General features: G+C 47.2%; 1 protein-coding gene across 4 annotated transcripts in view; it reads left to right on the top strand.

Annotated features, from left to right (window-relative positions):
- LOC119178514 (Ubr3 ubiquitin ligase) overlaps positions 1 to 26,758 on the top strand; it is a 155,701-nt gene that overhangs the window by 15,828 nt on the left and 113,115 nt on the right. For all 4 annotated transcript variants that reach the window (XM_037429720.2, XM_037429721.2, XM_075883514.1 and 1 more), the window contains exons 4-9: positions 478 to 627; positions 4,525 to 4,632; positions 19,544 to 19,677; positions 20,922 to 21,330; positions 24,050 to 24,183; positions 25,703 to 25,795. In XM_037429720.2, the coding sequence (XP_037285617.2) occupies positions 478 to 627; positions 4,525 to 4,632; positions 19,544 to 19,677; positions 20,922 to 21,330; positions 24,050 to 24,183; positions 25,703 to 25,795 (1,028 nt within the window). The remainder of the gene's footprint in view (positions 1 to 477; positions 628 to 4,524; positions 4,633 to 19,543; positions 19,678 to 20,921; positions 21,331 to 24,049; positions 24,184 to 25,702; positions 25,796 to 26,758) is intronic.

Raw genomic sequence — 26,758 nt, 5'->3', positions numbered from 1 at the left:
ACTGCCAGGAGTACTGTAGCTGTCCGGGATAACGTTGCACGCACTACGAAAAACCTCGTAACATGGCATAAGCATAACTGGCTCCAATTAGAGCCCCCTAAAAGCCACAGTGAATGACTTATAAGGAGGCACCACTGAGGTTTTTCCCAACTGGAGGAACCACTGAAGTTTCTTTTGTTACAGCTTGACACAGAACACCAAACGCGCCCATGCAGCTAGTCTTCCTTGTTTTTTCACTGTGGTGCCTTAGCTTCTTATAGTTTCTGTGGGTAAGCTCAACGATGCAGGTTTGATTTTTATCGCAGTGGCTCATTTTGATTGTGCTGAAGTGCATAAACACCTGTATAATTTGATTTAGTTGTGTGTAATGAAACTCGCAGGATCAGAGTCAATTCATTTCCTCATTGCTTCAGGATCTGGTGTGTGTTTGGCTGATGTAATCCCAGAAAATGATTAATTAGATTGCTTCATTTTCAGGAGCCGTGGGCCAGAAGGCGGTGCAAGAGGCAGATGGCTTCCTGACCATGCTTCATCAGCTGAGCGAGATGGGTGCTGTCATGCGACAAGTGATGACTCACGCACTCACCAACCCCCTCAGCTACCGAACACTCACCTGCAGTGCTGCCAGTAAGTTACAGGACCCCTTAAATGGACACTGAAAAAACTTTAAAAAAAAAACAACAAGATTATGGTGTCATGATATGTAATTTCACGTGGTGAACTCGGAAATCAAGTCGAAAATTTGCATAAACCAATGCAAATAACTTTATTTTGTTGAAAACAAGCAGCACACGCCGCGCCCACCATCGCGAGTCACACTGCCACTGTGATTGTTCGAAACTCCATGAACTCTCTATCAGGAAGGGGAGGACTGCTCACTGCGCTCGCTCGCAGTAAATGCCTTGTGTATCTGTTAAGGCGCTGCGCCGTGCTCCCTACCGGGCTGTAGAAATGGGGCGCCTTTTCCTCTTCTAACCACTACCACCACCACCACCACTATCTGTTGAAATCAGGCAGTTGCTGTAAGTATGGCGAACTGTGAAAGTCAGACCGATTTCGCTGTACATCCGTACATGTTCGAGTCGGCCGCCACTTTAAGGGCAGGGACTGAAGCGACTGAGGCGGCACAGAAAAGCGAGTTCCAACCAGCCACCTTCACCCGCGTCGGAAACATAGGCTGGCGCATATAAGATGCATGCTAGTACTTAATTTTACTTTAGTAAACTGTTACAAATGATACGCTTATCTGTGGATATGAAATTCGATAAGAAACAGCAGCATCGGCACTCCCTTTTAGCCTATTGGCATGGTCTGCGCTACGTGTGGGCAGCGTGCAGAAACATCAACTGTTCGTGGACTTCACAGCTCAGAGTACAGCATTGTGAATGCAGCCAGTGTCGTACTTCGCAGCAGACAAGGCGCGTGCAATGAGTCAGTATGCTACCCCGTGAAAAAAAGAACGAAAAAGAGAGCCAGACGAGTGTCGATGCTCTTGACGCAGGGGTGATAAGTGCTCTGAACTGCGCTGAAAGTTGCACAAGAATAATTTGGCTCATATATTGCAATTTGGTTTTTTATAATATCGTTACTTTTTTAAAATTCTGCCCAGTACTACATTGATGATGTGTTAAAATTCAAACGGTATATTAGTTGCGCTAGAAGCGCGTGACTGTCGGGTAGAATAGCTGATTTCAAATATGGGTACTCATACCTTTGTACACGTGTTTTCGCTATAGGTGCTCATGCACGCATTGCATGCAAGTGGGGAAAGAGGAGGAGTGCTGCTGCTGCCTCGAAATTCGGCAGATTCGTGACCGCCACAGCGCGCTTCATCTCGTAGGTTTGAAGTACAGTCGAGCCCACATATAACGACCCCACTTAAAAAGAACTTTCGCTTAAAACGAACAATATCTGCGTGACCGTGTAAATATACATTGGTTCAATGGCACAAAATCGCACTTACAATAAACGTCTTTGAGCACCGCTGATCGGTTACAGCGAACGGAGTCAGCGGTCTGCCGACTTCCCGGGAAACCGATTTCGACCACCGATCAGGCATCGTCGAGGTGCCCATACATTCTTATTGTTAAACGCCGACCCTGCCTCCGCGCCCCTCTACTTGCCGCTCTCCCCGACTGCTTTTTCTACCCCTCCGTCCTTCGTCCCGCCCGCTACTCTGAGCACCCCGCATCGCCAGACGAGGCCAGTATTTTCACACATGCCACCGATCTTTCGAAGACCGGTCAGCCATCTACCCCATTTTTGATCGCTGGTACTGTTGTTAACGTTGCCGGCCTGGAGTGACCAGACCATTTGCCAACATCGTTGGCCACCAACTGTATCCGATAGTCTGCGTCTAGTGCACGCGCGTACGCTGCGTCTAGTGCACACGCGTACGCTACCCCACCGACTCTGATAATTTGCTATTCGTTTCCTCTTTAGGACTTGTTCTCGCTTACTTCTCACTCGGCTCAGCATGCCTTCCCCGCACGTGCGGAAGCACGAAAACGGCTGTTAATTTGCGCGGAACGAATCACGAAATATCGAAGTTCGCGAGGCCATGCAAACCCGCTGGCGCAACAAAACGATTTTTTGCTCACGGCCGCCGATTCTTCGAACGCCGCTGCGCGCACGGATCCAGGCAGCCATGCACTCTTTCCAAGTTTTTCTGCGTGCGAGTTTCGCGGACCTTTTAAGCAAGCTACCCAACCTGCTTCCTTCCCGTGTGTTTTGGTTTTCAAGGTCGCCCTCCCGCCGCATCCTCCCCTTCTTTATCGCAACTCCTTGCCCTTCTCTCGCAAGTCTGCTCTCTTCTCTTGATCACAACCCCTTCGCCGTCTCCACTGCTCCGTGACGCTTGCCACGCTGGCTCGAATTAGTTTCGTTTTCTGACTGGAAATGGGCCTAGAGCTGTTCCACGCTCTTGAAGGGCACAGTTTTAATTCATCTCTTAGTATGCATGTGTTAAAGAATCTGCCAGTTAAGAAGGATAGATGGATAGATAGAAGTGTGTGTCGCGTGCGCGCGTCTTGCTCGCTCTTGGTGTGCGTGTGTGGTCATGAGGGCCGACGGGAGGACTAGCACGCTTTTTCCTGCCACTCAACAAAACGCCGAAGGTGTGACCGCTTGGCCTGAGCGTAATCGTCGCGTTAGGTGCCGGGTTGTGGAGCGCTTGCTCATAACTGTTGACAACCTGGCAGCCAACTTGCCGCTTCCGGCGTGCCGGTACTCAGCTGTGGAGATGGTGAGTATTTCGTGGGCGGCGGTGACGGCTACATGCGCACGAAACTGTTGTCGCGAGGCTGACTTCGTCGACGTCGGGCCCGATGCTGAGCCTGAAGCTTCCAAACAGGACCACTGCGGCGGCGATTTGTGGCAGCGCGTCGTCGACTCCGACCTGGGAGAGCGGGTGGGACATCTGTTCCAATGGTTTAATTACGGCCGATGATGATGCCGACACTGCAGAACCGTGCACGGATTAGGGCATTGTGAATGAAGTACGTGGCGAGAGCGATTTGGAGGAGTCGGATTGCGAGAACGACAAAACTTGGAGTTAGTGCCTCATGCAGCTTATGCCACGGGCCTCGGCAAATGAGCATCCCACCCGATAAGGGCGGTCTCGAGTTTTAAATGAACTCGAGACCGCCCTTATCGCTTCTGCTCTTCGGAACACGTGCATCGCGGACTTTTTCGGGAAAACAAAGTTTGTGTCTTCACTCGCAACTTTTTTTTAAAGCTGTGTTTCATTTACTACGAACTTCGGGATACAGCAAACGAATGCGGCTTCACGCTTAGGTTCGTTATATTCGAAATTCTTAGCTCAAGTTACGTGAGACACCCTGTATAGTATGCTGGTATCATTGAGGCTAAAACAATGTGACTACAGCTTTAGTTTGGGGTACAAGCACTGTCCATCATTCATACTAATGCAAACAGTACCTAAAAAATGCCAATTTACGCAGTTGAACTTTTAGATAAGGAGGTGGTTGTCATTGCAGTGAATGACTTCAGTAAACTGTAAATTTCATTAATGTATCGAAAAAAAAAAACATTTGTATGTAAAAATTTAGGCAAGAATAATAGAGAGGTGGACTTCCATATTAAACAAAGATTAGTAAAGCTGTGGACTCAAGTATATAAATAAGGTCTGCTTCAGCATTGCTTATCGTCTCCTTCATTGTAATCTACTCAGAGTCTGAATCCTGAGTGACATGTTCTCCAGCTCCTGCGTGTTCTTGCAGACATAGTGGAATGATGGCTTGTAGTGTAAAGACGGGGTTTAAACCCAGTCTCCTGCCTTGTGTTGAACACTCGAATCTTCTTATAATGAAGCTGCATCTTACACGAAAATAGGTTCGTTATACTAGAAAACTTGTTATAAGGGTATAGTTCTAACAGTGTATCTATTGCAAGACTATTCTTCAATTGCTTCATTATAGCCGATATTTCGTTTTATCTGTGTTCATTGTGTCGAAGTTTGAGTGTATGTAGTTTGCTAGCATGCTATCCCACTCTCCTGTGCAGATGATGTGGAGGATGAAGAGAAGGCAAAGTTTCTAAAGCACAACTATGAGTGCTACGAGGAGGCCAAGCGTCGCCTGCAGAACTGGGAGTGTCCACCTGAGTACCAAGGTGAGCTTCACTGAGAGGGGCTTAACACAATCGAAGCGTAGCTGCTGTCAACTGCGAACTTGCCGCTTCAGAGCTAACTTCTTTATAGTATTGTAGCGAACATGATCTGCCTTGTCGGTTAATTGCAAGAAGTAACATAGCAAAGTCCACTTGATTGTTATGGTTGGCCAGTGTCTGCTACAGCAGTGTCACACCTCGTTTGTTTTGTTTCAGTGTGTCACTGCCTAGGCACATTACGAAGCTTTTTTCAAACATTGACATAGAAAATCTTTTTCCTTTTGGCTGTCTTCACAAGACTGGCCACTAAAGGATGTGCACTCTACTTCCAATATTGAGAAAGCTGGTTGTTTTTGTAAGTTGTACATGTGATGGTAATCTACTTCTGCAATTTCAAGTAATAACGTTGGGGTTTCAATGTTACAGCAGTAAAAGTTACTGCAAACTTCCCAGAACAGTGGTACGTTTATGAGCAGTGTTTTCTAGGCTTGTGTAAAATATATCACATTTTAAAATTTACTATACTTTGAGCATATAAGCCTATAAATCAACCCTTTAAACAAAAAAAAATATTAATCGTTAGGATAGTAAGTTCATTTAATTGTAAAGTGGGGCTTTGCCACAGTCTAATTTGCTTTAGGTAGGGGTTATCATGGCTTAGCACTCTCTTGCTGCTGTGAAACGACCTCTACAGGCGGTCGCATGCTAATACACTTAAACAGCTGTTCTCACGGCTTAGCTCCCCTCCACTGCTATGAAGCGACCTTTACAGGGTCATGCGGTTAATGCATATCTAATGCATATGCGGGTTAATGCATATCTATTCGTTCATCTGAAATACTTCAATACTTTAAATTCAAATCGAAGTGAATTCGAATACTGTATTATTCGTTTGAATATTCAAAACATTCGAATATTCGCACAAGCCAAATGTTAGTCTACTATCCGACCAGTAGTTGTGATATCAAAACTGCTGCCCAACATAGAGATAGTGCTGAGTATATCTTCTCCACTGCCTTCACATGGCATCATGCGTGGTTGCACATGGATAATCACCATGAACGTCTGCCAATGTCAGAATGCCATTTGTTTTTTTCTTAAAATTTTTTTTATGGCCATGATTACTGCAACATCGTTTGTAATTTGGTAGGCACTATCCTCTTTGAGCTGCCTGCATATGGTGCACATGATGCATGTCGCATTTCACCTCAGCAGAAGATTGCAACATGAGGAAAAGTTTGTGGATTCACTCCTCACTTGAAGTGTGTAATGTCTTATTAGTGAAGTTTTCTTTTCTCAAGGTTACAATCTTATAATCTGTATCACGTCTTCATTCTATATTATATGTGTTGCCTGACACTTGTGAACTTTATTAATTTGAAAGCATGCAGTTCAGCCGCTTTAGAAAGTGTTACATTAGTAAAATTTATTGTATTGGATGTTTTACTTTAACAAGGGAGTGGGGAGCATGTTTTTTCGGGAAGTTATTTTCTCAATCCCAGTAGTATTTATCGACTTATACAGTCTGCTGTGTTCATTGCATCATGAAAAGCAGTTGATATCTTCTTAGACGTTATTGAGAACATTGTTATCAGAAGCAGTTGATTACTACAGTCGAATCTCGATAATACGAACTCGAAGGGGCCCAAAAACTTCTTCGAAGTAAAAGAAATTAGAATTAATGAAAGCTAAGCAAACGGAGGGCTCCCCATGCAGTGGCACATGTGCATTGAGCTAACACACGAGGGGGCCCTGCTGCGGTGGTCTAGTGGCTAAGGTGCTCGGCTGCTGACCCGCAGGTTACGGGATCGAATCCCGGCTGCGACGGCGTGACGGAGGCAGAAATGTTGTAGGCCCATGTGCTCAGATTTGGGTGCACGTTAAAGAACCCCAGGTGGTCGAAATTTCCGGAGCTCTCCACTACGGCGCCTCTCATAATCGTATGGTGGTTTTGGGACGGTAAACGCCACATATCAATCATATCAATCAATTAACACATGAGGGGGAAGTTTCAGAAGACTTACATTTATTCACAAATCACAGGACATTCGTCATTAATTGAAGTAATCGGTGATGTGCGTCTGCACACGTTTGCCTTGCAGCGAGTCAATCAATTTCGCACGCAGCTTGCAAAGCATGTCTAATTTGGCTTCAGCATTTTCCTGGCCAGAGAAGGTGCGCGTGGCTATGTACAGTGCCAACACTCTCACACACACATGCCACCGATCTTTTGAAGACCGGTCAGCCATCTACCCCGTTTTTGATCACTGGTGCTGTCGTTAGCGTCGCCGGCCTGGAGTGACCAGACCATTTGCCAACATCGTCGGCCACCAACTGTATCCGACAATGACTGCATCTCCGCTACTAACCTCTGTGCCAAAGCCACAGTGTGGCCATCACGTGACGAGAAAGGAGGAGCGGGAAAGAAGCAGATTGGCATTTGAGAAAAAACAAAAGGTGAAACCGTGGCACCGGCACGTGAGAGAGAGCCACACTCTGCGACATTTTTTTTTTCCTCTCTCTCTTTGTGCGCGGCGTTGGAAGGAAAAGGGTCTTTACGCCGCTGGGGCGGAAAAAGGAGGAGCGTGGCACAGGCGTGTCACAGATTGGCATTTGAGAGAGAGCGAAAATTCCACCGCAGCCTTTTCTTTCCTTTTCCTTTCCTTCGCGTGCATCGTTCAGGTGTCAGAGGTGCCGCCGCGGGATTGGGCAGGGTGCTGAGAGCATTTTCAGAGCACGGTATGTTCGAAATAACTGTCGCAAGTGCTTGCGCGTTCGAATTGCCGGTTATTTTCGCACATTGGAATTCACATAGCTTTGACAGGACCTCATTCTGAGTTCGAATTAACCAAAAGTTCGAATTAAGCGTGTTCGAATTAATGAAATTCGACATTATAAGCAGTGGGGACATGCATTGTACTTGTAACATTGCAACCATCAGAGGATGAGAAAGCAGCAGTAGTAGACGTAGACGGGGCAGGCATAGTCTGTTGACACTTTAGGGTCTGTATGATGGAAAAATGGTGTTGGGAATATATAAAGGAGAAGTTATTGCATGCAGACAATCTTTGCTCCAGCCTAAAGGTTAAGGCTGGGTACTGTACTGGCATGTGAGTGCGTCACTTGCCAAACAGATGTCGTCGTCTTCCATTGGGCTTTTGAGCTCTGGCAATGATAATGCGAAATGTCTCTGGCTGTATATGGCTGTATACAAGTGTTTGGTGATGCGTTCAGATAGGTGGGGCCAGTAAACACACATTTATGGCATGCTTCGTGTAGTACCCTATTGCAAAAACAGCATGATGCCAGTATGTTTTTTGGCACTGCTGGAGACACTGGTACACGTTTATAATCACTGGCACTTCGCTGGGCGCACTGGGAAAAAGCTGTGTCGCGCTGGCTCAACCGCTGTAATGCTGGTGCGCGCTGCGAAGCGCTGGAATTTTCACTGGCAAGCGCCGGTGAATACTGGAGCACGCACTGTTTCTACCAGCGCAGCGTGCACGTTATTGGAGCATGTGCCATGGTATGTTTCGGTGTCATTGAATATAAAACGCTTGATCCGACGGCACAGAGAGATGCTACCCTAACAGATACCGAGCATACGTAATTTTTGCAGTGCACGTACGTATGGCAGCAATTATAATGCACCTTTTTTGCATATGCTCCAGTGTATACCAGCCATATTTGCATCATCCGCGTATTGCTGTAACGATTCCAAGTTGCAGTGTTTGTAAGCCTGGAGCTGCAAGCCACTCCTAACAGAAACTGAAAATTGCTTTTGCCGCAAAGTTTACGAAACGTAAATGAGCTCTCTCGATCGCTTTGTAAGGTTTAACAGCGGAGGCGAAAAAAAAGCTGTCGTTCGATTCCGCCACACCGCATAAATGCATGTCTGGCCATGCTTATCCTTCTACTTACTTCGCGTAAGAGAAATGTTCCCAAGCTCAAATGCAGAATCTTCATCCATCCCAACTCACCGTGTCGAGAGCGGTCTTACCAGGTGCCCGGCCCAGCGTGCATTAAACCTGTCATGCCGGTCGCGTTGGTATATATGTTACCGGTGCTTCTTGCTTTGTGTTAACACAACACAACTTTAAATTGTGAGAATAACTCTATGGTTTAGACATCCATGAGCCTAAATCAACTATTTTGTCTTGTGTTGATGTTCGCAAAAGGAGCGCTGACGATTGAACGTCCCGCTTTTAGCTGCGCAGGCTGTCACCGAAAGCTTCCTTCTGAGCGCAGGAGGCGATACTTCTCTGACTCGTATGTAAAAACACGCAATTTTGAGTTGGTAATTTGTTACGCATTAGTGAACTAACATACTGGCATATTTTTTCAGTGCGTTGCATTAGTCATTTCTTCGGTGGTTTCTTAGTTGCAGGTATCGATATAACTGCAAATATGTAATCTGGCACGCTGGATGTGTACTGCTACATCGTCGCTTACGCGAAAAAAAAAGCTCAATATTCACTCGTGGGCGCAGATATCTACCGAACAAGACATTTAAATCAGCTGTACATGTTGACCAGTAGCAAGTGAGAGAACCGACTATCAAAGGAAAAAGGGCTATCGGCAGCAACAGCTGACAATCTGTGGCTGCTCTTCCAGACAATTTGAGATTTTACAGAGTTAAGATGTGGATGCTTCAAAAAACTTTGCGCTCTTGCAAATATCCGCACGTCATTTGGTGCCCGGAAGCCGGTCATCTCTGTGGAATCAAGACGCAATTGTTATTTGGAAAGGAATATCGTGTCAATCTTGACAGGTGCGCCTTGTAAACATGAAGTTTAACAGTGCGTGCTCGGGTAGATAGTCATTTTACAACCCCATATGCATGTTCTGGCGTGGTGTAGTGGGTAGCGTACTCGGTTCAAGTTCAGTAGTAGGTGGCGTTCGAATCCCGCCAAGAGACTTTTTATTTTTTAATTTTTTTTTATTTTCAATGTGAGTGTGCGTTATATTACTTATATATTGTCACGGGGTCGTGACGTGGCCGAAGACAGGAGACTTCGTGTTGGGATTTTAACTGTTTATTTGGGCGAACCTGTGCCGGTAAACAGAAAGTCCAATTACAGCAGCAGTCTTGCACAGATAGCAGTCTCGGACTGATAGCGGCGAACGGAGCGTCGGCCTTCGATCAACTACTGACAAGCGGCGAAGCGCGTTGGCATTTATACTCCCGCCGTCGAATGTTCTAGCGCTACCGCTGGCGGCGGCGTACGTTCCAGAACAATCTGTACCATTCGCACAGTGGGCGTGATCTTATCGAAATGATCTACTACAGTCCGGAACCCTCTCGCAAACTGCTGGCGCGGTTTGCGCTGAGAATCGTGTGGTGTTTTGGGACGATAGCAAAAGCTTGGGAAATGGAACGTGGCATTGCCCCCCTCTGAAAAAGGCATCGTCTCGATGCTTTAACTAAAAATGAAGGTACAATAATAATGCAAGAAAGTAAAATGAATAAATTACAATACAACAATAATACAAAAAAACACTGTTTCAGTTTGTTAACGCGCATTAAACGGCTTTAGGCGTGCGACATGGACGACTTCAGGTCGCGATCGGCGTTGTTGAGAGTTCGTGATGCCGTCGGGGACAACCTCGTAATCAAGTGGGCCGAGACGTCGAACCACCCTGTACGGTCCGAAGTACCGTCGCAGAAGCTTTTCACTTAGTCCACGTCGGCGTATCGGCGTCCACACCCAAACACGTTCACCGGGCTGGTATTCCACGAAGCGTCGTCGAAGGTTGTAACGGTGGCTGTCGGTCGTCTGTTGATTCTTGATACGGAGCCGCGCAAGTTGTCGGGCTTCTTCGGCGCGATGAAGGTACTCGCTCACATCGATGTTTTCTTCGTCGGTGACGTTGGGTAACATGGCATCGAGCGTCGTTGTCGGGCTCCTTCCGTAGACCAATTTGTATGGAGATATCTGCGTCGTCTCCTGCACCGCCGTGTTGTATGCGAAGGTCACATACGGAAGAATGGCGTCCCACGTCTTGTGTTCGACATCGACGTACATTGACAGCATGTCGGCGATTGTCTTGTTAAGCCGCTCGGTGAGGCCGTTGGTCTGTGGGTGGTACGCTGTCGTCCGGCGGTGGTTTGTTTGGCTGTATGCCAAGATAGCTTGAGTTAAGTCGGCAGTGAAAGCCGTTCCTCTGTCGGTGATAAGGACCTCCGGGGCGCCGTGACGTAGGACGATATTTTCGACGAAGAACTTAGCTACCTCGGATGCACTGCCTTTTGGCAGGGCTTTTGTCTCGGCGTAGCGGGTGAGGTAGTCGGTAGCTACCACGATCCACTTGTTTCCGAAAGCCGACGTCGGGAACGGCCCCAGTAGGTCCATACCAATCTGCTGGAAAGGTCGGCAAGGTGGATCTATTGGCTGCAGAAGTCCCGCTGGCCTTGTCGGCGGTGTCTTGCGTCGCTGACAGTCCCGGCATGTCCTCACATAACGAGTGACGTCGGTGGTAAGACGCGGCCAGTAGTACCTTTCTTGTATCCTCGCGAGCGTGCGAGAAACACCGAGGTGCCCTGCCGTCGGATCGTCGTGGAGGGCCTGCAGGAGTTCTGGTCGCAGAGCTGAAGGCACCACAAGGAGGTACTTAGCCCGAAGCGGTGAAAAGTTTTTCTTTTGTAGAAGACCGTTTCGTAGAAAAAACGACGCAAGTGCGCGCTTGAATACCTTCGGGACTTCGGCGGTCCTGCCTTCGAGGTATTCTATTAGGACCTTAAGTTCCGGGTCGGCCCGCTGTCGTTCAGCGAAGTCGTCGGTAGTGATCGTTCCCAAGAAGAAGTCGTCATCCGGGTCGTCGGGTAGCGGTTGGTCGACAGGCGCACGAGAGAGACAGTCGGCGTCGGAGTGTTTTTTGCCGGACTTGTAAATGACAGTAATGTCATATTCTTGAAGTCTCAGGCTCCATCGTGCGAGGCGACCTGAAGGGTCCTTCAAAGTGGCTAGCCAACACAAGGCGTGGTGGTCGGTCACAACTTTGAAGGGCCTGCCGTAGAGGTATGGGCGAAATTTTGACGTAGCCCAGATGATGGCGAGGCACTCCTTTTCTGTTGTGGAATAATTTGCTTCTGCTTTGGATAGCGATCGGCTGGCGTAACTAATAACCCTTTCAAGTCCGTCAGCCCTCTGCACAAGAACGGCGCCAAGACCTACGCTGCTTGCGTCAGTATGTATTTCTGTCTCGGCGAATTCGTCGAAATGGGCAAGTAACGGAGGCGTCTGGAGGCGATGTTTAAGCTCCTGGAAAGCGTGTTCCTGTGGCGTTTCCCACTTGAACTCCACGTCGGCCTTGGTAAGGTTAGTGAGAGGATCGGCGATGCGGGCGAAGTTTTTCACGAACCGCCTATAATAGGCGCACAGGCCCAGAAATCGGCGCACGGCTTTCTTGTCAGTGGGCGGCGGGAATTCGGCGATGGCGGCTGTTTTCCGTGGATCAGGACGAACTCCAGACTTGCTGATAACGTGCCCCAGAAACAAGAGCTCTTCATACGCAAATCTGCACTTTTCTGGCTTCAGTGTGAGTCCGGAAGTCTTGATGGCTTGAAGTACAGCTTCAAGGCGTCGAAGATGCTCGTCGAAACTCGAGGAAAACACGACGACGTCGTCCAAGTACACAAGGCAAGTCTGCCACTTCAATCCTGCCAGTACTGTGTCCATAACGCGTTGAAAAGTTGCAGGCGCTGAGCAAAGGCCGAAGGGCATCACTTTAAACTCGAAGAGGCCGTCCGGTGTTATAAACGCCGTCTTCTCTCGGTCTCTTTCGTCGACTTCGATTTGCCAATAGCCAGTCTTGAGGTCCATTGACGAAAAGTACTTGGCGTTATGGAGCCGATCAAGTGCGTCGTCTATTCGTGGGAGAGGATACACGTCCTTTTTTGTGATTTTGTTCAGGCGGCGATAATCGACGCAGAAACGTAGGGTCCCATCCTTTTTCTTCACTAACACCACGGGGGATGCCCATGGGCTCTTGGACGGCTGGATAATGCCATCCCGCAGCATTTCATCAACTTGTCTCTTCATGGCCTTACGTTCTCGCGTCGAAACCCTGTATGGACTCTGACGGAGTGGTCTGGCATTTTCTTCGGTTATGATGCGATGTTTCGTGATTGGGGTCTGCCGAATTTTCGATGACGACGAAAAGCAATCTTCGTATTGCAGGAGCAGGGCCTTGAGCTGTTCTTGCTTATCGTTCGGAAGTCTGGGATTGACGTCGAAAGCTATGGGAGGGGCTTGGTGCCTCTGAGCACGTTCCGCAAAATCGGCGAGGGCGAAAGCACTGGTGGCTTCGACAATTTCTTCGATGTATGCGACCTTTGTTCCTTTGTTCACATGTTTGTACTCATTGCTGAAATTCGTTAGCATAACCGTTGCTTTGCCTCCCCGCAGCTCTGCAATTCCTCTTGCGACGCAAATATTTCGGGTGACCAACAGATGCTGACTGCCTTCAACGACGCCTTTGAAGTCAGGTGATTCAGGAGCGCCGACTGAAATAATGACGCTTGAGCGAGGCGGAATGGTGACTTGTTCTTCCAGCACATTCAAGGCATGGTGTCCAGATGGCGTGCGCGGCGGTAGTGCTTCTTCTGTGGATAACGTTATCGACTTTGTTTTTAGGTTGATGACAGCACCATGGAGGCATAAGAAGTCCATGCCAAGGATGACATCTCTCGAGCAACGCTGTAGGACTATGAAGTCTGTAGGATAAATACGGCCGCTAATGGTGACTCTTGCTGTGCAGATTCCTGCAGGCGTTACGAGATGACCTCCGGCTGTGCGGATTTCAGGGCCTTTCCAAGCTGTCCTAACTTTCTTTAACTTCGCGGCAAACGACCCACTGATGACAGAATAGTCGGCTCCAGTATCGACGAGAGCGGTCACACTGTGACCGTCGATAAGAACGTCGAGGTCGCTAGTTCGCCGTCTCGCATTACAGTTAGGGCGTGGCGTCGGGTCACGGCTGCGTCGGCTTGTTCCGCTGCTTCCACGTTGCGTCGTCAGGCCACCTTCAGTAAGTGAGCTTTCGCCATCAGGGCTTTGCCTGGTTGGCGTTGTGTTCGGAAAGCTCCGTCGCGGCGTCGTCGGAGGATCTTCGGTAGTTCGTCGCACAGCAACCGCACCTCCACCGGTTGCTGCCCTTAGTTTCCCGGATACGGGCTAGGAGACCGGCCCCGCATTGGGCCAGAGTACTGTCGGTGGTGCGGTGACGTGCGGCGGCTGGGCGACGGCGAACGCGAAGGGCTTCGTGGTGTCCACCGAGTTCCTGTCAGGTAGTCGGCGATGTCACGTGGTCGTTCTCCTGGCTGCGGACGTGGTGCATCGACGGCGAAGCCACGCAGTCCCATCTGTCGGTACTGGCAACGGCGGTAAGTGTGCCCGGCTTCGCCGCAGTGGTAGCACAGTGGGCGGTGGTCAGGGGTGCGCCAAACGTCGGTTTTCCTCGGCGCAGTGCGCTGGCCCGCTGGTGAACGGTAGGTCATCGGTGGGGGTGGTGGCGGCGGTGGTGTCTGGCGACGGAAGTGCGACGGGGCGGCGTTTTGGCGTGGACGGGGAGGAGCGTTGTGGCGCACTGCAGCGGCGTAGCTCATAGTTTCTGGCTCGGGCAGCGGTGTATGGGGAATTCGAAGTGATTGCCGAACTTCTTCTCGCACAATGTCGGCGATCGAATCCACTTGAGGTTGCGCCGAAGGCAACAGTTTGCGCAGCTCTTCCCGCACGATCGCTCGGATCGTTTCACGCAGGTTTTCGGAGTCACTGGTTTGAGCAGCAGCGCATTCTGGAGTCAGGCGACGATTATACTGTCTGGTGCGCATGTCAAGGGTTTTTTCGATGGTGGTCGCCTCGGATACAAATTCTTGGACGGTGTTCGGTGGATTCCTCATTAGTCCCGCGAAGAGCTCCTGTTTGACCCCTCGCATGAGGAAACGAACTTTCTTCTCCTCAGGCATGTCTGGGTCAGCGTGACGAAATAGGCGGGTCATCTCCTCTGTGAAAATTCCAACCTTCTCATTCGGTAGCTGAACCCGGGTCTCTAGTTGAGCAGCGGCCCTTTCTTTGCGAGCGACGCTCGCGAACGTTTGCAGAAATCCGCCGCAAAAGACATCCCACGTTCGGAGCGTGGACTCACGATTCTCTAGCCAGGTCCTTGCGGTGTCTTCCAGGTAGAAGTACACACGCCGGAGCTTTTCTTCGTTGTCCCAGTGGTTGAGGGCGGCCACACGGTCGTATGTTTCTAACCAGGACTCCGGGTCTTCGAACGATGACCCATGAAAAATTGGTGGTTCCCTGGGTTGATGCATGACCATCGTGGGCAGGGATGCGGCGGTTGTCATTGTCGCTGCAGTCGCGGTCATGGCCTTGGTCTTCCGCGCCTTGTCTTCTAGAATCCCGTACTCCGGTGGTAGCCCTTGCTGTCGGCGGCTTGTTCGCTGCTCCTGGTTGGCGTCGGTGTCTTCTCCGCGACGTGGGCTGGGTTCACGGCTTGACGGGGGCGTGCGGTACATGAACGAAGCAGCACCTCCACCAGATGTCACGGGGTCGTGACGTGGCCGAAGACAGGAGACTTCGTGTTGTGATTTTAACTGTTTATTTGGGCGAACCTGTGCCGGTAAACAGAAAGTCCAATTACAGCAGCAGTCTTGCACAGATAGCAGTCTCGGACTGATAGCGGCGAACGGAGCGTCGGCCTTCGATCAACTACTGACAAGCGGCGAAGCGCGTTGGCATTTATACTCCCGCCGTCGAATGTTCTAGCGCTACCGCTGGCGGCGGCGTACGTTCCAGAACAATCTGTACCATTCGCACAGTGGGCGTGATCTTATCGAAATGATCTACTACAGTCCGGAACCCTCTCGCAAACTGCTGGCGCGGTTTGCGCTGAGAATCGTGTGGTGTTTTGGGACGATAGCAAAAGCTTGGGAAATGGAACGTGGCAATATATATATTTATTTATGGCAAATGGGCACCCCCGTTGTAACCCTGTGAAGCCATTTTGCACAGAGCACTGGGACGCTGCCGCTCCAGCATCCCAGTACCTGCACTGGGAGGTGCTGGTACCAGTGCCATACTGGGCCCATAATCAGGCATGGCGCTGGACGCTGGTACCCAGTGGCGCTGGTTTTTGCAATAGGGTAGTGATTGCATGAGCTGCCATTTCAGTGGTGGCCGCATAGACAGCTTCCACGAGCGTGTCGGCCTTACAAGGAGGAAACTGCCCTTTGTCAGTTTATTTCATGTCTTTCTAATGGCCAGTGGCTTCAAATTGGGTGGCCTTTGTTACATCGTTCTTACTTCTGTAGTTCATTTGATTCGGCCATTGTAGAGTAGCCAGTGCAATTGTACATGCTGAGCCATGCCACTCAATGAGTGTTCCGCCTGAATCGGCTTCAGCCTAATCGTGGTGTTTCATGTTGGGCATGAAAGTGTGACAGGGTGACTGACCACACGAGATGTCTCATTTCAGGGTACAAGATCCTCAGAAATGCATTTTTATGCTTGCATGACACAATGAACTCTCATTTTTTACTCCTGGTTATGTCTTCTGCAGAGGATGGCCCATGCCTTTTCACGCTATTTTCTATGACTGTAGTGCAGGGTGGGGAATAGAGTAGAACTGATTATGAACAAGAAAGTACTCTTCGCTGTTCTGTGGGTGGCACAACTGTGGTGGTCTTTCTCTCTCTCTTTCCTACTCCTGTTCCAGTGACTGAGTACAGGATGTTCAAGGAAGGTGAGCTGGTGTCCGGCTGTGGTGTGGCATTGTTGTGCATCTACACTGTAGCGTTGCATGGCAGCCAGCCCCCCTGCCCCTCACCAGCTGCTTCTTAGTGATAGCACTGTTAGGCCCATTTAACCTATATGTATGAATGAGCATGAGCTACATACCTCAGGTAGACACGCATTTTAAATGTTTGTAATGTTACAGACCATTTGTCATGTAGCTCTTTCATCACTGGTGCTTTGCTTGGCTTGTCTTTCAAATGTGCTTCATGAGCTCTTAGTGTAGCTGTTGTCAAGCTTTTATACATCTGCCCTCCCTATGTCATAGAAATGTCAATATTTTTTCACCATGCACTTGACATCAATTTAGTGTACTGTATTTTGAGAACTTGTTCACTGTTCTACATTTGACCTTCGATGTAATGAATTTAACGACGTAATGGACTTTTCCTGTTTGGATATTTGCGTCTATTGAAATGGACATACTTTTCTTCTCTTGATTTAACAAAGTAATTTTCGGATGCTGTTTCAACACGAGTTTCGACGGTCAAGAAAATAAATTTGTATATTTTACCAACGTCAAACACTATTGCTTCTATCGTTGTTTCATTGTTGCTTGGGGAACACGACGCTGAAGTAGAAAACAGAAAAGCACCTGTACCCCTAAATGCCATGCTTCTGCTGCTGCCACGTGTCTCGGTGCACGGCAGTAGCTGTGCAAGGAGAGTGGTGACCTGAGGATGTCAGCTTTGAAGACCTTGAAGACCTAATCTCCACTGATGCTCATGGTTGTCACAAATAAAGAATTGGGCAACACCATATTTGAAAGTGTTCGAGAAAAACCCACTGTGGTGGACAGTGCCAACACTGACCAAGGTCTTGAGAAAATAAGGAGCATGCGTACAACAAGTGAAATATTTTACGCCATGGGCATATCATACAGGCACATTGCTGTGAAGGAATGAGAGCTAGTGGTAGGATCCACATCATTCTATTAAGTGCCATACAATGCAGACACCCTTGGTGCATCTAGGGTAAAAATAGCCTACTTTATGACGGCATTGCGATATGGCTCGGTCCCTTTGCACGAGGCTTGCTAAATAAAGTTGGTATTGTTTGTGCAGAGCACTTCGAAATAACTCGTTTGTCTCACGGCATGACCATTCCATCACACCTGTAAGGTACAGAAATCAAGCATCAACTGCCCCACTACTTCATGCCTGTTTTCATTTTTGTATATCTAGTCTCCGTGTAACAGTCAATGCAGCACCACTCAAAGCTTCTGTTATTTCATTCAATGGCTGGGCTGCACTAGGCATTCATTTTGCTTGGTGGTGCTTTTAAAATCGCTTGTAGTACACGTGCACATAACATAGGGGAGCAAGAATTATGGAAACTTCAATGCATCTAAAGTCCGTTCTATGAAGTTTGCAATGAAGTTAATGGTATGACGCTTTTGTTGCAAGTATGATTTTTTTTCGGTTTTTCATTTTTTATGTCTTGAACCACCTGCTTGTATTCACTTTACATCCCTCCCTTGTGATGCTCGGTACATAGCGGCCGCATTTTCGATCGAGCAAAAATGCCCGAGGCCCGTGTACTTGGGTCTAGGTGCTCTTAGAGAACCCCAGGTTGTCGAAATTTTCAGAACCCTTCACTAAGCCATCCCTCATAACCACATCGTGGGTTTGGGACATTAAGTCTCGACAGTTATTATTATGTGATACCCATTCAAGCCCTATAAATAAAGAAACAAAATGTAGACGCACAGTGCCAATAACGGGACAGAGTACTGAAAAATCATTTCATGGTGGCCATCTTGGTTTGCTTCTGAGTTATTGGCGTTGGGTCTGCAACAGCTTCGAACAGTAACTTCTGGGTCGCCACTGAACAAGTCTCCTCGAGCTTTGTACCTTTAAAACCTGCACTCTGCATCTACTTGGGCATTTAACGCTTGCTGGCTCAAGCTTATGTCAACCAGAAGATCGGCACTCCAACACCTGACAGTTAGACATATGTTGCTGATATAGACCAGAAAGATCAGGTCCCACCAGACAGAGGGGGTCCCTCTCCATTACATGTACCCTGAACAGAATGCATCCCACAACCAGACGAGTGGAGGATTGGCCAAAGCTGACACCAAGAAACAAACGTTTGAGGAAGACCTAGATAGCAGTCACATCGCTGTGATCATGATCATTAGCCGTTCAGTGTTGTTAACACCTGAGGCAGCAAGTTAACATCAGCCATCGTCAAGTGTCACAAACCAGAAACACTAGATGAAGCTGCAAGTGCTTTCATTGCCACCACATGCTCAGATGCTGCAGTCATCTTTGCGGACATCGAGGGTGCCTTTAGGAACTTCTGGAGAAGCCACATCTCAGCTGATGCACTCAGGATTTTATGATGATGAAGCGCTCCACTCCCCAACCCCTGCGTAAAGGGTTTGCCCTGATACAATGGTCACGAGCGAATTGAAATAGTCCATGCTACTCCCAAGCGTATCAGCTGGGTTTCTGTCTCCTCACATAATGCCTGGTGCAACGCAGGAGCTATACAAGCTGTATCCAATGAATGTTTGGGGATTCTACAACACTACAAATTTGGGTGCAAGGAGTACCCTTCACTGCACCCCGAACTTGGCTAAGAAGAGAGACTCATACAAAGCACAGCTACTTGTGCTTGCCCTGCAACGTACCAGCAATGTGGCACACTTGCTCCTAGTATAATTGTGGCATGGACACAGTGGAAGGCAGCTGGAGATGTTTGGAAACAAGTTAAGATCACCTAGCTAAGATGTGGGAGCCCTGGCAACAACAACTCATTGCCATTGCCAAAAAGCCAGCTGAAGCCAGAGGCTTCCATGACCGACTAAAGAGCTCCCCCACATCAGGGGGGTGCCAGGCCTCACTTGGGAGAACAGTTTCGATCTGGAATCAATTATCTTTTTCTCAGCTGTGGCAACACTTGCTGGGCCTATTTTGTTGAAGTGTGCCTCCATTATTTGCAGAGACACCTTACGTTGTACGAAGTCGGGTATATTAGAGGTTTCGGCTTTTTCTGGGAGCACCCTGAAACATATTTATACTATAGATGTGAGATCATTCCCTCTTATTTTTGTCCTGTATCGTGCCTGGGTTTACCTGCACATTTTCCGTTGTTCTCCATCTGTGCAGAAATCGCGGCACTACAGCCTGTCCTGATACACCGCAGCTTCTTGGAGGAGCTGGTGTTCTGGATGGTCAAGTTTGAGTTCCCGCAGAAGCTAGTCTGCTTCCTGCTCAACATGCTGCCCGACATAACCTACAAGGTACGTTGCCCTTTCTCATTCAGTCCCCTCTGTGCTTATCGAAGCAACATGTACAAAAGATTCTCCCTTGTGGGCCCAGAGGTTGCTCTATAGCACATGTGCTACACGGCAAATGCAGCATTATAGCACACATGCTGTACAGCTAATGCGGCCTTATAGCTCATGTGCTATAAGGCTGCAACTGGTAGTCAACACTCCAGGACACACCGCCCCGCCGCGGTGGTCTAGTGGCTAAGGTACTCGGCTGCTGACCCGCAGGTCGCGGGTTCGAATCCCGGCTGCGGCGGCTGCATTTCCGATGGAGGCGGAAATGTTGTAGGCCCGTGTGCTCAGATTTGGGTGCACGTTAAAGAACCCCAGGTGGTCGAAATTCCCGGAGCCCTCCACTACGGCGTCTCTCATAATCATATGGTGGTTTTGGGACGTTAAACCCCCCATATCAATCAACTCCAGGACACTGGTTCGATTCCCAGCCATAGCAGCCACATTCTGCTGGGGGCAAACACAAACATAAGGGCACTTTGGCGAATTAATCTGGGAACTGCCCGCTTGTATGCCTCATAACCATATTCTAGTTATGGTATGTAAAACTCCAGAATATTAGGCTGCAGTTTGGGTCTTATAACTGTGAATTTAGTTGATAGACACAAAAGATTCATGCAAAAATAAAGCTACGCACTAGATGGTGCGTGTGCGCTCCATATGGAAGGTGTACTGTCTCATTTTGAAGCTGTTGTCTTCTTTTTTTTTTGGCAGAAAAGTGGGTTTATGCACCCTTTATTGCATTTCTTTGCCCATTCAACAGTCTTGTGATTGTTTACAAGGTACGACTATAATTTAACCTGTGATCATCATAAAAGCTGGACAACAAATTGGTTGAGATTATATCAGCATTCATAAAGAAAAAAACAAAACTTTTGTCTAGCTGAAATAGTCTCTAAAAAGCTCAGACCAAAAACAAACTAGAGTGTGTAAAATCCAGAGAAAATAAAATCCAAAAGCACTGAGTCCCACTCACACTTCTTTCTGTTTGTGTTGCAAGGTGCACTTGAACACTAACCGGTGCTGCTTAGCTAGCGAACAGCCAATGGCCTGTCATGTTTGTGTATTTTCATGTTGTCTGTAGTTCCTGTGGTGTTTTCACGCAAATGACTGCCAACCACAGTGCCTCTTACTCGCCATCCGTGTTCCTTGCCTCAACTTATCTTCTCCCTAACACCCCTTCTCCACAACCTTCCATGCAGGATTCATTCACGCAGACCTTCGTGCAACACTACAGTCGCATCAGTTACATGCTGACGCAGTCGACGGACTCTGAGACCCTGTCTAACCGGGTGGTGCATGTGAGCGTGCAGCTGTTTTCCAACGAGGCGCTGTCGCTGCGCATGACGCGCAGGGCCCACCTGCTTCACATCATGGTGATAAGCCTGCGTGCCATGATGTCCCTCATCTTGCAGCCCAGCACCCTACAAGAGAACGAGCGCAACTTCCACTATGTGGTCAACTGTGGCCATCGTATTGCTAAGGACCACTGCTACTGGCCCCTGGTGAGCGACCTGAACAACATCCTCACCCACCGGCCAGTTGCCATGGAGTTCCTCAATGACACTCGCCTCCTCGACATGTGGTTCTCTCTGCTTTCTATGTTTCAAGGCAAGTTGATTTTGTTCCACCCCAGATATGCTTTACCTACAGGCAGTGCTTCATCTTGCTTCGCTGAAGGAGGAAGGAATTGGCTGATTGTGTGCGAGGACGTATCGAAGTAGACAGGCATGTGTGCCTGTATTGGTGAACCTCGAGTAGAGAGGAGGAATGGGGAGGGAGTAAATTTTGCCACGTTCCATTTCCCAAGTTTTCGTTATCGTCCCAAAACACCACAGGATTCTCAGCGCAAACCGCGCCTGCAGTTTTCGAGAAGGTTCCGGACTGTAGTAGATCATTTCGATAAGATCACGCCCACTGTGCGAACGGTACAGATTGTTCTGGAACCTACGCCACCGCCAGCGATAACGCTAGAACATTCGATGGCAAGAGTATAAATGCCAACGCGCTTCGCCGCTTGTCAGTTGTTGAACGAAGGCCGACGCTCCGTTTGCCACTATCAGTCCGAGACTGCTATCTGTGCAAGACTGCTGCTGTAATCAGACTTTCCGTTTACTGGGCACAGGTTCACCCAAATAAACAGTTAAATCCCAACACGAAGTCTCCTGTCTTCGGCCACGTCACGACCCCGTGACAATATTATCTTGCATGTGCCATGCATGAAAAATTCTGGCACAACTAATTTGTGAGGCAATGAACTTCTACACAAAAACTATGTGATGATTACTTGAAGAATGGCTTTAGGCACTTTTATCACAGTGTTGTATAAATACTGAGGACAGTCAACTCCCGAGTCAATAGACGTTGATAGACAGAGAGCACTGGTGCGTGAAACTATAGCACTTTGTCCTTACATACATGTGGTGACCAGATTGTTGAGAGTTAATATAGCCACAGTGAAAAATGTCTCCATACTTATTACAACTAGGTGGACATAAAAGTAATCAAGGAGTTTTGAACTATTATTGGTTAAGGTATGCCCCCCCCCCCCCCTTCAAAAAAAAAAAATGTTCATCATAGCTTTTGTGTTTTTCTGTCTGATCCGTTTAAAAGAGCATCACTTAGGCATTTTAAGTGGGAAACAAAAAATGATGTGGTGTCTGTTTGTCGCCCTATAATACTGTAATGCCCACTCATAAAGAGCGATGTCATGTCACTCAGAGGACTAATGACAAGACTTGTGACATTGAGTGCTCATTGCATTCTGCCTAAATGCCTCCTCCCCTCTCTGTTGCCACATGTGTTTACACCTTGAGGATAAGATGAGTAACATGTCAATGATTTTATGCCCATAGTGCAATTCGCTCTGTAATACCTATGGTGTATTTTGCTAGGTGCGGTGCATTGGGACCCAGGTGTTCTATAGGGGCAGTCTTTCGTGGCGATATACAGTCGAACCCGGATATATCGAACTCAAAGGCGATCGTGAAATAGTTGATGTATCGATAATTCGAAGTACTGAATATGCGTATATAAAGCCTAAATTGAAGCATTTCAGGCCTTGGAAATTGTTACAAGTGCTAACATAATTATTCGCTCACAGTATATTGAACAAGGTGTGAACTGCAGTTACTGAAATTTGTTTTGCATGGAAATAGTCCATAAACTTGACTTGCTTCTTGCGTGCCATCAAGTTCCAGTCATCCTCAATAGCATTTAAGCTTTTCGAATAAGCGAATTGACTGAGGCACCATACACCGTTGTCAGCGGTCATGACGCATTCGAAGTTGTCACCTGGCCCTCAAAGAAAGTTTATGATGAAACTTTGCTTGACGTCGCTCCAAGGGCCAGTCACAATTTTTATCCCTATGTGGGGGTCAAGGTTCAGTTCAACTCCCGAATCAGAATTTATCAGGCATGAGGCGAGCAGTACACAAGGCCCGAAAGACAACACCAGGTTCTCACTGTTGCCATCGGTTGTCATATTGGCGATAATAATGCCACTTGTGGCTTTGTAGCTGGCAGCCGCTGCTCTCAGCTGCTTTGATGCGAAGAGCTAGAAAAAAACGTATCCTCCAAACTTTTTAGAACGCATCCGAAAATAGATCTATATTTGCTAGGAAAAATGCACTTCGTGGGCTTTGATGACTTTTGCATGGAAAATTCAAGGGGATTTTTCAACTGTTCGATATAGCCAGTAATTCAATATATGCGAGTTTGAAACAATCGAAATTGACTGTATGAGCACCCGAGATGCATTTTTGTCATTGCTGTTGTGTTTCGCCTAAGTCCGAATTGATAGCATTTCCTCTTGTATCGTATTTTCTATGTGCAAGTGGGGAAAGTGTGCGACGGCTGCTGCCACTCACGGCTCAAGCAGAGACGAAACGCACCAGTCGTGTCTTGTCATGTGAAATTGCATGGATGGATGCTGGAGAGAAGGCTGCGCCATTGTCTTTGGAAGTGCGCACTTGTGTCTAACGACCATGGTCATGCTCATGTTATCTGGACGGAGGTCCGCAGACAGCTCATGTTTTACTTAAGGGCTGCGCTCTCACTGTTTACTATGCATTGAAGATATCGACGGCATGAATGTCACTTTGCCCATAGTGGCCTCTGTGTTTCTTCACGCCAGCGATTTGTTATGTCGGGTCTAATGCTAAAGAAGTTAGAAGCTAGCCTTACTTTGTATGATATTCTAGTGCGTTGCTATTGCATGTATTGCTTTGCCCTTGTAGCGAAACTGTGACTCTTTTGGTACTACCCAGGCTGCGGCTGGTGGCTCACTGTTTGGCTTTCCCTTGTTCTTCCTCTGTATTTTATGAAATAGGCATGAATGTCAACCAGCGAGAGCTGACACAGCACGTGGAGTTCGAGCCCAACACCTACTATGCAGCCTTCTCAGCTGAACTGGAGGCTTCGGCGACACCCCTCTGGGCTCTCATCTCGCACCTCAAGAATGAGGTGCGTACTATTTTTTTTAAATCATTGATTATTGCTCACTACAAGCTAATAGTGTAGCACATTTTGGGTCCTGTATTTCACTTCCATTTTTCTTGTTGTTATTTATCTACTGAAATAGCAGATTGAAAGCAGACTATTAACTTCTTGCCAGGTTGAACAAGATAAACCATTAATATAGTAGACAGCTCTGCTACTTTGTGGAATTAGTTCATTAATGCTAATTAGCAATTTACATTAATTTGGAGAGCTCTTATTTTTTTTTTCTCCTATGTTATCAACCCTTGGGCATCTATTAAGGAGGTGCCTAGGAGAAAAGTAATTGGAATTTTTTTTTAGTAAGTCCTGCTTCTACAATACAAGAAAAGTCAATCTCACAGTGAGAACACTCTACGTGCACTGTCATGTGTTGTGCTGCTTAGCTCAAGTCTGCATGTTTGACATTTAGATAGGGCAAAATGCCAGTCCACTCCTGTTATTCTAAGTTTAAAGGCATATAAAAACTCCTAGGTGGTTGAAAGTTGTCTAGGTCATCTCAATATGACATACCATGTCTTGTAATCATATTGTAGTTTAGTTGTACAGGACTTTGTTTAGGCAATATTATTTACAATCTCTTACTGTGAGAGGATTTAATAACCTTGCACTGAAATCCAATTTCTTTAATTACCTGTGCATGCGAATACTGCCTCATTTTTCTGGTATAGATTTTACATGTTGATGTTGCATAGACAAGCAAATTTGTACACCCTTTGAATTGGAACATTTCCACATTTATGGAACACTAAAATAAACCCTAAATATTACTTACAGTGACAAATTATTTCACTGCAGTGCAACAAAACGTTCACTTCTTGTGCCATAAGAGTCTTGATCAGCTTAAAAATTCTGCAAAATGAAAGGTATGAGAAAGAGTGTGCCAGTGCTGCTTTGGAAATTTCGTATGTGACACTGTGATACCTTATATTTTGATCACTGCGCTTGTGCAAACTATTTATGTATCAATTTTTTTTATTGATTGACCCTTGCTGCACTGTATTCTAGTGTGACCTGGCCAAAGAATTTACATTGAAAGTTTGAAAATTTTTTACTGAATCACTGCAGACTTATTATAAATGTAGCTTTGAAATACATATATAATTTCATAGTAACGTATCAGGGATAAAAGTCCCATCATGTGAAAAAAAAATATTAATTTGTTGTTCTAGTATCAGTGGAGTTTTGCAGCCCACGAAAAAACCTAGACAAAAAAAGGTGTGATGCACACATACACTGTGTGCATTTGTGACGCCATTCTGTTCATGTTTTTTCATGTGCTACAAACTTTAGTATGGTATACCATCACACCCAAAGCACTATGGTAATAAGGTTAGTATTTGCCCGTTATTGTAAGATTGAGGTTTTCAAATGGTAATGCTTTATCTGTGCTTTAGTATTCACTGTATGAGGCTTGTTACCATGTTTCTTCTGGCTATCTGAGATGTAGTGCAATGCTGATAGATGACTTCACTTCTTTTGGCAGGAAACCTTACCTCTGTCTAAGAACGTCCTCGAAAGGTGTCTCACAGCACTAGAGGATTTCTTTGACAGCATTGGCTTCAAGAAGGACGATACGGTAAGCTCGTGAAGGGCACATGGAGCTCTGAGCAGTGATCATTTGCTTGTTTAACGGTGCCTTACGTTGAGCAGGCACAAGTTCTAAAGCAGGAGCCAGATTGTGATCTGATTCGTACCAATTCTTTCTCTTATTTTTTGTTGTTGCTGCACTCTTGATTTTGTGGGATGTCGGTTAGCTGAAGTTCAAAACATCATGCTTTCAGCAATGTCTGCCCCTTGGAGAAACTCGAGCCTGTGTCACTTCTTGGTAGTGCCTCGCTAACAGGTGCAATTGAAGCAATGTTAAGGTACTTGCTGAAATGTACCATGAAGCTCCCCTTCAAAAGGGAGAAGTCAGCATGCTACGGTGAACATTAGCCAAAAAATACACTAAAACCTCATTATAACGAAGTTAAATGAGAGCCACAATTATTTTGTTATATTCATAATTTGGTTTATCAATTGTACAGTAAAATCTCATTAATTTAACCCCCATTAATTTGGAATTTCGGTTAATTTGGCAACGACATCTGGTCCTGTTCAAAATGTACATTATTCGATGACTGAAAACTCGTTAATTCGGACGAATTCGGCCGCGCTTCAGTTGATTCGAACGTCCGATCACAGTCGAGTCGCGGCGGGGAAGCAGCAACGGATCTTAACGGCCAAATCGATGGCGCACCTAAACAACTTTGGAATCCGCATCCCTCCTAAACGCGCGCGCACACACGCACGCGCACACACACACACACACACACACACACACACACACACACACACACACACACACACACACACACACACACACACACACACTGGTTTAAACAACCAAAATGGAAGGCAGTGCATGGCTACTGCCATCAGCAACGGGCAACCCACAGATTTGCCTTTCTTTTTTTCTTGCGCGTCGAACACGCTTGCGGGACGGTTGAGTTGGATTGCTCACCTCTTGTGTGCTTTAAATTATTTGTCTGTACATGAT

The sequence above is a fragment of the Rhipicephalus microplus genome, unplaced genomic scaffold (assembly GCF_043290135.1).
Source record: "Rhipicephalus microplus isolate Deutch F79 unplaced genomic scaffold, USDA_Rmic scaffold_18, whole genome shotgun sequence".
NCBI classification, from domain to species: Eukaryota; Metazoa; Arthropoda; class Arachnida; order Ixodida; family Ixodidae; genus Rhipicephalus; species Rhipicephalus microplus.
Note: the sequence above shows the minus strand (reverse complement) of the source record. Positions and strands in the feature narration are given on the sequence as shown.